Source organism: Phyllostomus hastatus, unplaced genomic scaffold (assembly GCF_019186645.2).
Source record: "Phyllostomus hastatus isolate PE091 unplaced genomic scaffold, TTU_PhHast_1.1 phas_scaffold_501, whole genome shotgun sequence".
NCBI classification, from domain to species: domain Eukaryota; kingdom Metazoa; phylum Chordata; class Mammalia; order Chiroptera; family Phyllostomidae; genus Phyllostomus; species Phyllostomus hastatus.
In genome coordinates, this window is record NW_025334033.1 from 42,586,246 (window position 1) to 42,604,156 (window position 17,911).

General features: G+C 38.8%; 1 protein-coding gene across 3 annotated transcripts in view; it reads right to left on the minus strand.

Moving 5' to 3' along the window:
- Window positions 1-17,911, minus strand: part of PPP2R5E (protein phosphatase 2 regulatory subunit B'epsilon) — a 143,474-nt gene that overhangs the window by 19,796 nt on the left and 105,767 nt on the right. For all 3 annotated transcript variants that reach the window (XM_045822271.1, XM_045822270.1, XM_045822272.1), the window contains 4 exons: window positions 17,769-17,861; window positions 1,912-2,042; window positions 1,733-1,792; window positions 622-730 (listed from right to left, as the gene is read on the minus strand). In XM_045822271.1, coding sequence (XP_045678227.1) covers window positions 622-730; window positions 1,733-1,792; window positions 1,912-2,042; window positions 17,769-17,861 — 393 coding nt within the window. The remainder of the gene's footprint in view (window positions 1-621; window positions 731-1,732; window positions 1,793-1,911; window positions 2,043-17,768; window positions 17,862-17,911) is intronic.

Sequence of the window (17,911 nt, forward strand, 5' to 3'; positions counted from 1 at the left end):
ATACTAAAATTAAAACACCACGAGATCATTTCTCTCCCCTCTATGACATGCTTACCATGCAAGGCAGTGTGAGAATGGAAATAAGAGTGGGAACAAGTCAGGGTGTGCTTTTTAAAGTAATGGAGGGTAAAAATAAAAAGATGTGAAAATACTAATTTGTTTATTTATGCGAGCATTTATTTGTGTGTAGAAAGTTAGAAATTATGAACGAACTGGAAGAGGGAGCAAAGGGCAACTTACAGACTATTGCAAAATAAGTTTGAGACAAAATGTTTGAGAACATTCAAAAACGACTACCCATGTCCAAAGAGCTAAATCTGAAAAGCCCATGTATATTGTTCCATACAACATGTTCAATATATAATTTTATGAACAGGCAAGTCATCTAAATCCTCTGAAAAGTGAGAGGACTAAATAAATGCTCCTTCTAATTGAAAAATATTTCCATGAGTTTCCTATGCACTGAAAAACACATATATACACATTTTTATTTTCTTTGAGGAGTATTTTAAACTTTAACAAGTCTTTTAAAAAAAAACTAAGTATATATCACTACCAAGAAAACATCAGGTTTGCAAACTTTACTTTGCTTCCAAAAAAAGTAGTTGCACAAAATTCTACCTGGGCGTGGAAGAGTGATAAGCTCCGGACGGTGTGCAAAGGGATCAACACTTTCACCAGAAACTGTTTGTGTTCTGCCTTAAGAGGTAAAGCAAAGCCATTGATAATACTAGGAAAAAGAAAAGAGACGTGAATTAGCAATGTTACCACAACGAGCTAATGTAAGACAAACTGTTCTTGTGAGATGAGGTTAAATCTTAATCCACTTATGATTGTTCCAGAGCAACCCAAAACCCATCCCAGAGGCTTTCAGGATTTCTTAGTCATGTCAGAGAATACACTGAAGTCGGAAGGAAACTGAAGAGAAGACAATTTGATTGTGATCTCCCTGCACAGGCTCCTGTGCTCTTAAACCTAGGTGGATGGTCGGTCCCAACAACATTTGTATCAACAACTCTTTATTCTTCCTCCCTCTTTTCCTTCCCCGAGTAATTAATTGCCTGCCTTGCCCACTTATGACCCTTTCCATTTCCAGACATCACTCCTTCCTGTGCCTGACATCTGTGCTCAGACCAAGAATATCCTGGAGCCCAGCCTAGGGAAGGTGCAGAGAAAACCATGTGACTCCACCTTCTTTTTCTCCTCCGATTAGGAGGAGAGACTAAGTAATCTCATTGCTCAGTTACATTTGTCTCCCCTGTGTGTCGAGACCTACAACAGCTGTCTCTTTCCAATTCACTCCACTACGCCAGGGAACAGCTGTCCAAGAACTACACCTGGGTACACGGTTCCCTTGAAAATGGCAATGTTCCCAATCTATTATAAACCTGCTTTCAAAAGATTTGGCAAAGGACAGGTAGCCTGGAAACTAACAAGAGTAAGATATCTTGGGGTAACTGGGCTAACTGCAATCAGAAGCGTCGTCTGCACAACGAGGGATAAACTGCTAGCTCGTCCTGTCATCCCAGTAGAATGAGCAATGCGTAACTGGGGCAAGGGGAACGAGGACCAGTGTTTCGGAGAGTCAGCTGGGAGACATGCTAGCGCACAAGTGAGAGCATCCGGTGTGTGCACAGCGAGAGATCTAGGTCAGCACTTCCCGGCACCACCTGAACCTAACTTACAGAATGATACTCAACTGAGACTAGCAATCCGATGAAGATGTGCTTACCTTCCTAATATTTCCAGCAGTTCAGCTACACCATTGAAGTGTTCTGTTTCATAAACAAACCTTTGAGGGGGGAGGGGAGGATAAAGTCAGTCCAGTAACATTCAAATGTTTGAGGTTTACTTATTACTTCTATAAAACCACTAATTTTGCTTCTCCTTTTCCTCCCTCCTTCCACTTACCTTAGAAAAATATTGTTAATCTGTTTTCGGATAAATGCTCTAAGACCAAGAAACTTGCCATAAATTCTGTGTAAGACTGTTTTTAAGTAGTCACGTTCCCGAGGATCTTCGCTGTCAAACAGCTCCAAAAGCTGTTGTAAACAAAAAAGTGTAGCTGTTAAAAGCAGTGCCAGGAAAAAATTTAGGAAGTCTGCCACTCGTTATTCAAAATCCCTTCCTTCCTTCTTCAAAAATTCATTGAGTATCTATTATGTGCCGGGCACAGTGCTAGCCACTGGGGATACAGTGATTAAGTCAAACAAGGGGCTTATACACTAGTGAAGAGATACGCAATGATAATCACCACAACAATAATGTATCACAGCACTTAGTACAGTTATCAGGCTATTGTCTAAGCAATCTAGTTATATTATTACTCCCCATTTTACAGATGAGGAAATTGGGGGCACAGAGATGTTAAGTAAACTTGCCCGTGGTCTCAAAGCTCGTAAGTGGTAGGGCTAGGATTTGAACTCAAGTAGCTGAGGCCCTAGAGTCCACTGTCTCAGCCACTTCACTACTATGACATAAGCTACCTACTGAGCTTATGTTCCAAATGTACAGTTAACATAAGCCTTCAGCTCTACCAGAGCATTCCAATGAATGAAACAACCTAGACCAGAGCGAACACAAACAAGTCCCCAGTGATGCAGGCAATGTGTCTTTCTAGATCTTGGTTCTTGTTACATGGGTAAATAAATATCTTTGTAAATATTCACTGAGATGAACATTCACAATTTCTATATGTATGTTATATATGAATAACATTTTTAAAGTTCCCAATCATTTGTAAAGTCAGTAACTCAATCCTGATAAGACCTGACCTTATCAGGATAGAAAACATATCAACACAAAAACTTATACATGAAAGTTCACAACAGCATTATTCATAATAGCCAAAGAGCAGGAAGAACCCACATGTCCACTATCTGATGCACAGATAAGCAAAATGTGCTACGATAAAATATATTTGGTCATAAAAAGGAATGAAGTATTGATATATGTCACCACATGGATGAATCTTGCAAACATCATACAAAGTGAAAGGAAAGCCCTGGCTGGTGTGGTTCAGTGGACTGGGCACTGGTCTGTGAACTGCAAGGTCACCAGTTCGATGCACAGTCAGGGTGCATGCCTGAGGACCTGGGGGCCAGGTCCCCAGTTCGGAGTGTGTGAGAGGCAACCAATCAACCAATCGGTGCTTCTGTTGCACATCAATGTTTCTCCCCCTGTCTTTCTCCCCGCCTTCCCCCCTCTGTAAAAATAAATATCTTAAAGAAAAAAAAAGTGAAAGAAGCCAGCCACAAAAGGCCAGTATGAAATTAATAAACTGTATGAAATGTGTAAATATTTAGGTGAAATACACACAATAAGCAGCTTCACGGAGATATAAAGCAGAACGAGGAGAGGCTGCTAATGAGTGTAGCACTTCTTTGGAGAATGACAACAATGTTCTGCAATTATATAGCAGTGATGGTTACACAACTCTGAAAAAACAATGAACTGTTAATTTTAAAAGGGTGACCTTTGTGGTATATGAATTATATCTCAATAAAGCTGCTATTTTTTTTCTAAACAGTAGGCAGTTTCCTCTAGCTGAAGAACAAACTTAGAGACTGGTTTAAATTTTACTGAGTTCTTCACACATTCATTATCATGGCAGTAAAGCAGAACTCATAGGTCTAGTGTTGACTTTATAGCAAAACATTTCAAGAGCATACAGACAGCATACAAATGAACACAGACTACCCTAATTACCAAAAAGATATTAACATATAAAAGTATGATTTTAAGTGATTAAGACATGAAGCTAAGACTGACAGCAAAATATTATACTCAGTGGGCAGTATCCAAATAAATTATCTACTTTTGTTTGGTGTTTTTCTTTGAATAAAAGGCAGAGTTCCAGACAGGAGGGGCAAAAAAAAAAAAAGGCCCTTCAAATGATGGCAGGAAGCACAAACTGAAGGAGAGTCTTCAAAACGGCCAATGAGCCCTGGCTGATGTGGCTCAATGTATTGAGCTCCTGCCTGCAAACCCAAAGGTCGCCAGTTTGAATCCCAGTCAGGGCACATGCCTGGGTTGTGGGCCAAATTCCTGTTTGGGGATCCAATTGATGTTTCTCTCACACACTGATGTTTCTCTCCCTCTCTTTCTCCCTCCCTTCCCCTCTCTCTAAAAAAATGAATAAATAAATAAAATCTTTTTTTAAAAAATCATCAATGAGACAGATGCAATTTTTGGGCTACACAATGTCATCTATCCATCCAAAAAATGAATATTTCAAATAAATGTGTATGCAGACACAATCTGCTTTCAGAGAGCCTAGTCTAATGAGGGATGGTGATAAATAAAGAGCAAGATAGGTGGTTTGGGATGCTAAATAAATACATAGCAGACATATCTACTCTATTTGGGGGAAGCAGAGTGATCAGGGAAGGCTTCTAAGGAAGTGTTCATGGCAGATTCAATACCACATGCCTTCACCAGCAGTTTCAGATAACAGTGTCTGAAAAACAGATACTATTAAAATACCTGCCATATCTCTGGCCACCTGGCCACACAATCAATCAATCAATTAATTAATCAATGCCAGGGAACTGTCCTCATTGCTGGGCATGCACAAACATACACACACGCACACAAACTTGGGGCCCACAAAAAAGCAATGAGCAAGTCAACTACCCCTTTCTACAGGGAACAGCCTGAAAAAGAACATGGGACCCTACAGGCAAAAAAGAGACCTCATGGCTCAGCACCTCTTACCCACAACAGGCACAAAGTGATGTAAGACCCCTAACCTACCACCCTATTCCTTATTAACAAAATAATTAACCTTTTGAGTTCTATTTTTTCTTTGATTTCTGTTTTTAAGTGTTGTGAAAGGGTTTAGTGAGTAATTTGCAACAAACACAAAAGGTTTGAAGGGTGCATTTTAGCAAAACTTAACTATGCTTATGGACTGTTAATCTTGAGAGTTTAATAAAAACAATAATTAAACAAAAATTATTGAACTAATATTTTCATTAGGGCCTTAAAGAAAATGCATTACCAGGCACCTAACTGGAGTCATTTACAAAGCCATAAGCATTATATATATATATCACATTCTATGAGGAACAAAGATAAATTGCAGTATATAAATTACTTTCCTGCTATTCTTTAGAACACATTCTTGATGATTTTATGATGTATGAGATAAAGGGAACAGAATAATAGTACACATGCCAAAAAGGGGGAGAGTAGGATGAGGAGCTGATTTCGAAAACCAAATATGTGTGCTTAGTCATATATAAACTCCAAACTCTCCCCACAAAAATAAAAAAAGCAATGAAAAATATAATACAGCATCTGTATATGCTTAGGTAAACTGTGTCCCTTACAATATAACAGGCAACTGGTTGTCAGAAAAAGAAGCTGGATAATTTCCGAGGTGATTATGGAGCAAAGACAGACCTGTCAACATGTGGAAGCTAATCAACAGGGATGAGCTGTGTAATGATTTAACAAAGAAACCCTCCTCTGAACCTCATAATAAACCACAGTGAAAGGAGAACAGGAACATGAAAAAGGCATTAAGGGTCTTCCTGTTAGACATGGGGGACTGAACCTCTATCCCCCTGAACCCTCCCCGAATAAAAGAATGAAAGTAGAGAGTTAAGGAATAAAAATGGAAGAAACTAGAAGGCAGGGAGGGCTGAAGTTCAGATTAGACAAATTTGCACACTTTCAAAGATGGAAAGTGGATGGCGAGGAGTTTCCGCTTTCTCCACTCTGCTAAGTGTTTTTCCATTCTGCCAGCAGGGAGGGAAGCCAACAAGAAGCAAGCCAATTCACAACAGAGAACCCTTAACAGGCTTAAGAACTGAGGGCACCAGATATATTTGGTGGCAAAGGTGTAAGGAGCTAAAAACAGGAAGGCTGGTTGTCAGTTTGTAGGAGTAACAAGACCTCCCAGATCCCTGTCCCATGCAGTGTACTGAAGTCTGACCATCAAAGTCTGGAGAGAATTAATAAATGAGCAAGTCTCTAGTCTTGGGGACACTACACACAACTAAGTGAAGGGCTAATGGAAAATAATGGGGTTAAATGAAACTCTGCACGCTGAAGAGTGTGACCTTTGCCGGCCCCCTTCTCTGACTAAGCTCCCCAGTGAAATGGCAAGGTCTCTGCCTAATATGTCGGGTCTCCCACGCACGAAAGCATGACTACACGCACATACACAGGCTCTAAGAGGCTTTTTTTGGTGTGGAAATTGTATTTATTTTATTTTTTAAATGTAGTTAATCTTTATTGTATTCTAAGAGGCTTTTTGATGACTAACAGGTAACTATAAATATGAAGTTAAAGATCACCAAACATTCTACCATAACAGGCAAAGACCAAAATAATCATAAAGAACTCAGAGGAAACATACCCAACGAAAGGAGTAGGAAAAAAAATACAGAAAAGAACCTGTAACAGACTCAGAAATAAACAAATATACTGAATCCCTGAAACAAAAACAACACACTATTACAGATGAATACTCGGAAAATAAGAGCTTTTGAAAACTCAAAAGGTAACAGAAAAAAAATTCAGAAGGACTAGAACGTTAAAATGAGCAAATCTACACTAGAAGTATAACCCGAAGATGAATATAATATATAGAAGATAAGAAAACTTGAGGATCAATCAAGAAAACACGATTAATAAGAATGCCAAAAAGGTACAGAAAAGGAAGGAAGGAAGGAAGGAAGGAAGAAAGGAAGGAAGGAAGGAAGGAAGGAAGGAAGGAAGGAAGGAAGGAAGGAAGGAAGGAAGGAAGGACAAAAGACAAGATAAGACCAGGAAATTAAGAGAAGGAAATTATCTGAGGAAGAATTCAAATTTCCAAATACAAGCTTCACTATATATAGGGCCATCATGGCTCTGCACAAGGCATGAACATAGACCCACAACAAAGTACAATCTGAAATTTCTGGACACTGGGAACAAAGAGTAAATCTCAAAAGCTTACGGAGAAAATCAGTCACAATGAAGGATGGATAAGGAGTTCGGCTGGCACAGGCCTTTTCAATACCAACACTGGGAGCTGGAAGACAATGAAGCAATTCCTTAAAACTTCTGAGGGGATATGGGTTCCAACCTATAAACCTATGCATAGTCAAAATGTCAGTCAAGTATGTGGGTAGATTAAAGATGTTTTCAGAGAAGCAGTTCTAAAAAATGTTGTCATTTATAATGAGGAATATATATATTTTGGCCAATGTTCCTGACAAAGCTCCTAAAACCCTTGGAATTTCATAGGTGATGAGAAAAATAAAGGCTAATGTGTTAATGAGGTTAGTTCTTAGAGGGCACCTAAGTATTGGGGCAAGTTGCCAGGAGAATCAATTATGTGATAAGATGGTGGGAACTTTCAGCCCATCTACCTGACCTTGAGAGAGGGGAAGAGGGGCTAGAGGTCGAACCCATCACCAACTGCCAATGATCTAATCAATCATTCCTATGCAATGAAGCCTCCATAAAAACCCAAAGGAAAGGAGTCTATGGAGTGGCTTGGTGAACATGTGAAAACTCCAGGGAAAGTGGCATCTCTTCCATTTGGTTCTTCCTGAATTATATCCTTTGATAATAAACTGGTAACCCAGTAAGTAAAATGGTTCTGGGTTCTGTAAGCAGCCCTAACAAATTCTTCGAACCCAAGATGGGGGCCATTGGAACCTCCGAACTATAGCCCATCGGTCGGGGGCACAGATGACAGCTTGGGCTTCTGGCTGGTATGCTAAGTGTAAGTGGCGGGGTTGGGGGATGGAAGCAGGGGCAGCCCCATAGCACTGAGTTCTTAACCTGTGGAATTTGACCCTATTTCCAGGCATACAGTGTCAGAATTGAGTTGAATTATACAATATCCAGCTAGTGTCTGAGAACTGCTTGCTGGTGTGGCCCCACCCTATACACACACAAACACACACACAAAGGAGTTGGTCCATAGCCCCTCTAAATCTACATCCCATTCATACTCTTTTAGGAATCATCTAGAAGATATATTCCACCAAAATGAAAGAGAGGAAACTAAGCAGGTAAAGACATAGTCCAGGCCCTGGCTGGCATAGCTCAGTAGATTGAGCGTGGGCTGTGAACAAAGTGTTGCAGGTTCGATTCCTGGTCAGGGTACATGCCTGGGCTGCAGGCCACAGTCTCCAGCAACAGCACATTAATGTTTCTCTCTCTCCCTCTCTCCCTTTCTCGCTCTTTCTCTCTCCCCCCACCTTCCCTCTCTAAAAATAAATAATAAATAAAATCTTAAAAAAAAAAAAAAAAGACATAGTCCAGAAGAGGGCAAGGGGAAGTCCTGGGATGACCTCTGTGGACTCAGGACGGCCTGGCTCCGAGAGGGAGGCCCGAGAGAAAACACTTGGCACTGACAGACAGCTGACTGGAGGGCCACACTGAGGATGCTCTCACAGAAGTAACGGGTGAACTGGCAACCAATGCAGAGGAAAGCAAGCAAGTAGAGAAGAAGGCCACTATTAATTCCAGAGGTCTAAGGAGGGGGAATGTCCTATAAGAAATGCAATTATAACATAATACGAGCCTTGGCTGTGAACAACACGTACATGGCCATACTAATGCAAACATCACAATCTGATTTAATTAAATTTTATGGCATAACTGTTGGAAAGATGTAGAGAAGGGAGATGTAAAGGGAGACAAATAATGGTTTATAGTAGGAATAGCTAAAATCTAAAATGAAAAGTCAAAAAAATCAAGTTTAAGGATGTTATTTTAGAAATGTGGAGATAAACATGAAGACCGCTGGAAGACTTGAATAAGACTCTGGGCTGGGGAAGGATGAGGCAGAGAATTGCTAGTTTTCATTATAGTCATGTAAATATATTTGAGTTTTTAAAATTGACATTATTTTTTTATTTAAAAGTATATTTAAAAATTAAAAGCAAAAGATGTGAGACAAAAAGAAGCCCAACTGCCCTCTGCTACAATAAAGATGCAACAGCCCGGCCCTATTCCAGGTAAAGAAAGACTTTAAAGAGCATCAGAAATCCTCAAGTAGATCACCAATAAAAGTAGTATTCTAACTGTTTTAATCTAAACTAAAATCAGATCTCCATATTTCTGGCTTTGTTTTTAACCTTAGCTGTTCTACTACTTGAAAAATTCTGTCTTCCTAATTCCTTCACCTTGAACAAGTAATTAATGCACATGGAGAAAACAGCCCAGAACCAAGAAGCAAGAGCCAATGGCAGTCTGACTCTAACGAGTCAGAAAAAAACCGTATGAAATAAGCCAACCAATGAGGAAGCACAGGGAGGACAAGGGAGCAAAATGCTGCATGTCTGGCAATCTCAGTTCAAAGCCCCTATGGAAACTCGCTATAAAAATTTCAAAGGTATAAGTCATACAAATACGAACAATTTGACCAAGTCACATGTTTTTATTTTCTTCCTAATTTCAGGCATTCTTCTCACAAACTAGGAGTCTATCTTTTCTCCCTCAAGTACTCATTTTATCGGATTCAAGAAAACCTGCAACTTCTATCTTTAGGACAACCAATTTGGTCAGCATTTCAAGAAAGAGCAGTTATGCTACCGAACAACACATTTCAGGGATGCAGGGTATGGAACCAGCTAGAGTCCACAGGTCTCAGTGCTGAATAAAAACGCAGTGCTTCTTGTTCAAAAATTATCAGGAATTTCAAGCCACAACAGCAAGGTGTTAAACCAAGTGCCAGGCCCTTCTAAGCCCGGGCTTGTGCCACTACACAGGTGCACGCCTACAAAGCTGGCTCTGGATGCAGGATGCAAGCAGTGACGCCCTTTGTTAAGGTCTTTGAGGTGATCTGTTGTTCATTAGTAATGGCTCTCTGATAAAATCCTAGTAGAAATAAATTCTTCAGTTTTATGGTTTTTGCTATAGACTCCAAGAGAAATGTAAACATTTTAACATATTCAAGAAACTTGTTCAGAAAATAGTTGATTGCATTGGAGTTGAAATTCAAAGCCTCATGGAATTTATTTCAGTTTGGAACTTAAATTTTTTAACAAGCTGTTGTGTCCAATTTGTCTTGAGATTTTAAAAACACAACAAAAGGTCACTTTTAAGAACAAGCTGCCTGATTTGCATAACTTGCATAATAAATAAGGCACCTTTCTGCTAAGCTAACTGCAAATGTGATATACAAATTACTAAATAGCATTCTCTAGCAGTACATATATTTATGGGGATACTTGAATAGTAATGTGTCTCTTAGCAACCACCGACCGCTTTTCAGATTTACAGAATGGCTGAAAGCAGTCTTTAGAAATATGCTGCTACACTCTTGCCACAATAACCCACCCAATAAAATACTTCAAGGTTTGGCAATTCATTTTGGTCTAAAGCAGAGATAATAAAGAAACCATTTTCCAAGCCATCCTAACACAGATGAAAATGACCATTATGAGGAATGGACAAGCCTACACACTTACAGCTATGGAAGGCAGTTACCAGGCTAGCTAAGTCTAAAATCAACATTTCCGTAGACACAAGTGCACTGTGTAATCAACTATCTTTGATAAATCTGACAGCTTTCTTATGTAAAGTCTTAGCTTAAGTACATAAGAAATGCTAAAGGTCATGTAAATCTAGATTTAATAAAAACTGCAATGAAATTTAAGCAAGCCAGTCAATCTTAAGTCAAAAACAGCAAAGTGTTCAAAGGTAAAAGTCATAGACTGTTTTGTGGGACCCACACAAAAATCTGGATTTTCAGCTTACCTTAAAAATTTAGATCTAGCAACACTTGGCCCACTTACCTATTGGCCAGCAGTTCACAGGAGAGGGCTGGCAACAGGGTCCAAATTGTCTAAGTCATCAGTGTTTCCATCACTCCTTGTTGTCACACTCACACTAGTTCGTTATGTGCCACTTGTCTGGGCTCTGTCAAGATTTGAAGGCACTATCCCTGGTTCTCACGTATTAAAAAGGACATGCTCTTGGCACTAATAAACATTTACTCGCAACACTGATTGGGAGAAATCAGTTAGCAAACTGGAACTGATGAGAATCCAAGCACAGGAGAAATCACACTTGACATCTTTTTTAAAATCCCAACAAGTCCTGGCTGGCGTAGCTCAATGGATTGAGCACAGGCTGCGAACCAAAGCACTGAAGGTTCGATTCCCAGTCAGGGCACATGCCTGGGTTGCAGGCCACAGCCCCCAGCAACCGCACATTGGTGTTTCTCTATCTTTTTCTCCCTCCCTTCCCTCTCTAAAAATAAATAAATAAAATCTTTTTTAAAAATCTAAAAAAAAATCCCAACAGATTTTTAAACAAAATAGAATCCAAAGGGTTTTTTTGATTTTTAGAATAATAAAAGTCAGATTTTAAAAAATCCATGACATGCTAGGTAAGACATGATACACCATATGACTTCATGGAGTGAGGTTGTTCAAGAAAATCTGTTGAAAGAAGGTTCTCAAAACAAGAACTGACCCCAATAAAAACCAGTAGTAACAGCAACAGCATAACATTTACTGAAGACTATGTATGGTATGTGTCAAGAATTGTTTTATGTGCTATGTATTATTCACTTATTAAATCTCCACAACATCCTTTCGACATCATTACTATTATATATTATGGATACTTTGCATCTACTTTCCAGAGCAGATGAGGCATAGAGGAGTTATGTAACTTGCCCAAGGTCATGCACTAAAAAATGGCAGAGCCTGAATTCAAACCAGTTTTATACACTTCACCACTAATCTATACTGCTTCCTGATGGGGAAGAAAAATGGGAGGTATTGAAAAAGGCTCCTGAGGCAACACAGGAAGCTTTCTATTAAGCTTTGGATTTTAAAAAGACACATACAAATGATGAAAAGAAGGAAACAGAACAAATGTTAAGTATAAAATAATGGCACAGTCTTACCAAAATAGTCTTAGGAAGGCTAATGCACAAAATCAGCTAAGGTTTGTGAAAATGCAAGGCAACAAAATGAGAATGTACTTATAACTGAATATTTGTCATATTCTTACTGCTTGTACCATGTATGTTCATTATTTTTAATGCAAACACAGAAATATAAAAATTGGAAAATGAAGATCATCATGCATAATCAGATCCTATCAATTAACAATTTCATATATCTCCTTCCAAAAACTTTACTGCATATACAAATAATCCTTTTCCCTAAAACATTGGACTCAGACTCAAAAGCTCATACTGTTTCAAAATGTGCATGTTTCACTTAAAAACTGATCAAGTGTAGCTCTATCTCATTCTTTTTACAAACTTATAATTATTTCACTGTATAATGTCCACAGTTGATTCAAACAACATCCCTACTGAGAAACTTTTAAATTGTTTCCAATTTTCTAAGAATTATTAACAAGGATGTATTCAGTATCCTTGTATATGTATCTTTCTGTACATATCTATTTCTCCAGGACTTGCTCAGTCAAAATCTAAGTTGACAGAATACTATCAGATTTCCTCTTCAAAGGATTATGCTACTTTAATGTACTTATCTACCTATTTACACATTTTCTTATGCATTTTATGACATACCAAGAAGGAGCTTTTCTACCCAAGCCTCTATTATATTTCATTCTCTTGCACCCATACCACAGTTTAAAATAAATGTACCTTTTCAATATGTTTTCATAGGTAATATCATTAGTTTTCTTTTTCAAATGTTTTTTATTCCATAATATTTTTATGTGAAATTTTCAAATAAAAAATACTGAAAATTCAGTTAGAATTGCACTAAATGTATAAATTATTTGGAATTACAATACATATCTTTCTGATGGTAAGTCTTCCCATCTAGGAATATTACATTTCTGTATTAAGCCTTCTTTGCAAAATTTTATTATGTTTCATAAAAATGTTGTTTCAAAAGGTAGAGATTTTAAAATTATCAGAATCAGCCTTGGTCGGGTAGTTCAGTTGGCTAAAGGGTCATCTGATACACCAAGATTGTGGGTTCAATCCCCGGTCAGGGTCCATACAAGAAACAACCAATGAATGCATAAATAAGTGGAACAACAAATCAATGTTTCTCTCTCCCAAAATCAGTAAATTTAAAAATTTTTTAAATATCAGAATAAAAAAAGATATCCTACTACCATGGACAGATAATATAAGGTGTGAAAAGAGAAATATTTAATGAGCAACTACTATACTCCATACTAGCATCCTGTATATGATACCAGCAGGCATTTTTACGATTCATATCATTTTATCATCATAACAAGCCCACTTGTACCTTGTAAGAGAGGTAACTGTTATTGCCACTTTACAGAGGAGAACACTGAGGCTCAGAGTAGTCCATAAGGTAACCAAGTTCTCAGGATACATTTAAGATTTACTGTGGGGATCTTGTCTTTGTATCCATCATGCCAACTGAATTAAGCTTTAACAGCTGTCAGTTTGGTGCTGTTTCCCTATTTTACTTACAAATGACTGATTTGTCCTGTTATCCCCATGTCACAAATGAGGAAACTCAAACTTTGATATTACAAAATTATACATGTTTGAAGCCACATTCCAAATACGTAGAAAAGCCTGGGTTTGAAAGAAGTTTTTTCTTACCCCTCACCTCAAATTCTCAGCTCCTAAAATATACTTAGAGTACATAGCAGAGTCAGGATTCAAATCCAGAGCTTCTAAACTTTCTTTCTACTACATCATGTTAAAATAGCTCAATTCTTGCTTCGCTTTTGTCTTTACTAACAGGGGAATGAGAGTCAGAATAGGTTGTAAACAGAAAGCTAGCTGTTATAGAAAATAAGTTTAAGTCTCATAGCTAGAATAAATTAAGTCTAATATTTAGAAAGAGACATACATTGAGATCACCAAACTAACTTTGAGATCTTTGAGAATCAACAGAGAATAAAAAATCTGATGAAAGAAAAGGAACGCCGTAAATGTCATCACAAGGTGGATCTCATTAACAATAATGCCTCAAGCTCCCAAAGACCCATCCGTTTCCAGCAGGTCACAAGTCAGGGCCAAGTCTCCCAAGAAAGGACTCAGAAGAAGTAGGCAGGGAACTGAGGTCCTACTCCTACAAGGTGCTGGAGTCCCACGTGAGGCATCAGTAGTAGGAAAACAGACAGGAGGTCAACTTTATAGGTTACCAACATGAAGGAACAGGATATTCTGGAAAATGGCAACTAACACGCACCCAGGGCTTATCCCCAACATGACAATGAACACACGGGTTAGTCACATGATTATATTCAAGTATACCACTCAGTGGTGCCACTGAACCTGCCAATACCCTCCCTGTTCCTTTCATGACTAATTTAGGAACTGGGGTGAGCCTTGGGTTCGTAAATAGAACCAAAAGACGGAATATAAAGAAAGCAAATGTAAAAAATGAGGCGGGCTGAAAATGTAAAGTATAAATGGATGGACTTCACTATTTGTGCTTTATTTCTTGTCTCTAGCAAAACTCAGCGACAGAAGATCAATCCTGTGCTTTATAAGCACTTACAATAACGTTGCCACTACAGAGCAGTAGCCCTCAGAAGTTCACTAATGCCCCATGACAGATGAATGGCACCCCTCTTTATGATGAAGTTCCAAGGCCCATAGATGAGGGGAATGCTGTAAACATAAAGTTCTGGCTTTTACCACAATACATGACAAAGTCACTACACTCTCCATCTGATGAACAGAATTTTAAAGTTCAGGAAGGAGATGACATTAAATTCCAAACTGGTTCAAGGATGCAATTTGAAGACTGCTGACTAATGAATCTGTGCTATAATAAAAGGAAGTTGCTAAAGGCACGCCACAAGTCCTAATCCCCTGTCCTAGCTAGTTTAGTACTTCTAATCAACGACTTTGATGAGGCCACTAGCCAGCATATTTAAGAAGGTCACAGATGTGATTAAGATGAAAGATGCAGAGAATAAGGTGGATGACAGGTTCAAGATCCAGGAAAACTTAAAAAGGCTGAGGAAAAATTATATTCTACAGAATATATGTCAGATCCCACACCTAGACACACACACACACACACAAAAAACACACACACAAAATGAATGAGAAAACAAGAGAAACCATGGCCTTACAACAACATGCATAAAGCTAAATTAGAAGTCAGTTAAAACCACAAGCTTAACGTAAATTAGCAGTGTTAAAACGATACTTCCTCTTTAAGAAACCTAGCCTCCAGAGGCGGAGAACCCAACTTAAAGCTGCGCTGGACTGACAAGAATCAGGGCAGCGTGTTCGGAAACAGATGTCACCCGTGAAGACAAGCGGACACATGCTGAAAGATTTCAGAAACTGACAAATGAGACAGGGTTGAGAGAACTAAGGACATGGGCTAGAGAAGAAAATGCACGCTGACAGCTGGTAGGCTAGAAACTAGACAGCAGATGGGCTTAGTTCATCCCAAACAGGATATCAGAATTATCAGAAAATTTCCCATGAAAATCTGGATTTCTGTTTTTCTTGGTAGAAAGAAAAGTCTGGCTGTAACTGAAGAAAGAGGGGGAGCCAGAGATCCCTGCAGTGGGAGCCAGTGGGCCTCCTATTGTCTGACACCTGGATGCCACGCTTACCATAGAGCAGCCTGCAGGCATTTGACCAGCAACTTCCACTCTAGAGGAAAAAGAGCCAAGGGGTGAATACGAAAGCTGTGTCTAACACCCAGAAGCTTATGTCTGGATAGTGATATACCAAGGGATAGTGACATGCCTGGGAAAGTCCAGGGTAATAACACCAAAGGTACAACGAGGTTCAACATGAAAATTTTTCTAACAAAATTTTTCTAACAAAAATGGAACAGGCTGCCTGTGTACATGGCCTCTCCTCACTGAAAAGGGGTAAATTGAGGTTACCCCCTGATCAGGGTCACAAAGAAGACTGGTTAAAAAACTAGAATAGACAACCCAAAACATCCTTTCCAAGTCTGGGTTTCTCTGATGGTCTAATCTTATTTTGTTTTATTATCATCAGTACCCACCCACTGGGGAGAGCACACCGTGCTGGGCCCTGCAGGCTTTTCTTGTAAAGAAAGCACTGGTTCATAGAATGATTGCAGAATTTACTGTTTCCATGTCCACTACACACAGGCTTTACTGCGGAATCATTATCTGATCCTCACAGCCAGTTTAATTTACCATAAATATAAGGGAACCTGGTTATTTCATTAGTGGTAAGAAGCAAGAGCCCTCCTGACTTGAAGTCATTCCAAGATATAGTGAGGTTCGGAATCACAAGAAGGCATAAAGGGCAGAAAACCAGAACAGAAGATGTGCTTGGGAAAACTTGATCTCTCTACACCTTGGTTCACTCATCTATAAAATGGGTGTAAAACTTAGCCATGTCTATTTTAAACTGTTGTGGAAGTCAAATTAAATAATGCTTATGTGGATTCTCTGACAACTACACAGATGCTATATAAATGCAAGGACCTTCCAATAGAAACACTAACCTGTTGTGGCTGGTGTTCAGTTTATCATGTATGCCTTTTGCCTTCTTGGTATAAGAATCTGGGTCAGTTTCCCATTCACCCAGTGATCCATGTATCCACCTATTTACTTGCTTCTCTGTGTACACCTCAAACCTCAGTTTTCCAAAGCCTCCCATGTTAACCCTCCCACTGCGGAATCAGTGTATGCCAGAAGTGCGGCACAGGTCAATGACTTGCCCCCACAACCAGAGGGAAGGGATGTACAGGTGCTCATGAGACGCCCAGACCAGGCCCCAGAGCTCCTTTCCATCTCTGAGCTGACCGCTGAATTAGGGTTTAATTCCACCCAGTCGCATTACTGGGGATGTTTAGGAGCTCCCATCACCCTCAGCTCCTTGGCACTAGTCTGTCTCTGGCATTCTACTAGGCTGAACCATATGAAACTGCTGTGTTTTGAGTGTCAAAAGCAGTTAAAATATCAGCTATGACTCAACTTAATATATCCAGAATTCTAAATGTATTCATTTAATTAGGGCAAGACAATAAGGTCATCATGAAGGTTATCGAACTTGATCCAGGTAAGGCATAGGGGAGATCAATTTCTTGCCAAATTAATGGTTTAAATTTGAAGTTCTCACTGGGACACTTGGCTCACTCAGAAATAGAAATTTGTTCTTTTCTACATGCGGTGCCACACATATTACTCAGAAAGGAGCTCCAACAGTCAGTACGCCAGTTGGCTTGAGTACCCATTTTTGTAGATGAATGTCAACAACACGAGAAAGGAGATGTTACCTAAAACGTTACCTAAAGCCTCAGTGCCATGGAAGTACCCAAGTCCCAGGTGAAAAGGAAGATATGATCTATATTTATAAAATGTAAAATGACAAATCAGGAAAAATTCAAACTCTGACAAATTCTAAACAGGTAGGTGAGAGTTAATCCCTTCAGGGAAATTTTGAAGTGTTGAGCTGTGCTATTTCCTAGCTATGAAAGCTCATCAGTTAGTTCTCTGACTTTGATAATTTATTAAAGGTTATTCTAAACCACTCCAACTCAGTTTTCACGGATCTATGCAATAGTTCCTTAAGACTCCTGATGCAAATAGTCATTTTCAAGCTACATAAAAATTCATGTAAACTAGGGTTATATATAAAATCCCTTTATAATTAAATTTTAGGGAGGAAAAACTGCAGGGATTTAGGTATTACCATTCCTTATTATTTAAAATGTAATTAATTTCCAGCACAATAAATTAAAGAGGTAGCTATTACTTTTAATGGGCATTAATGGAAACTGTAACTACCATTGCTAGATTTTCCAAACATCAAGAGAAATGAGGTAAAGTATTATCAACTGAGTAACAAATGCATGCAACCAGAAGAATCTGCTTACCTGTAATACAAATTTCTGATCTATGTATTTTTTGGCAATGCTAGGTTGGAATTCTTGGCTCTCCAAAAACCGTATGAAAAATTCATATACAAGCTGTAACAAAAAATGAAATTCAAATTATAATTCACTGAGGACAGTATCTA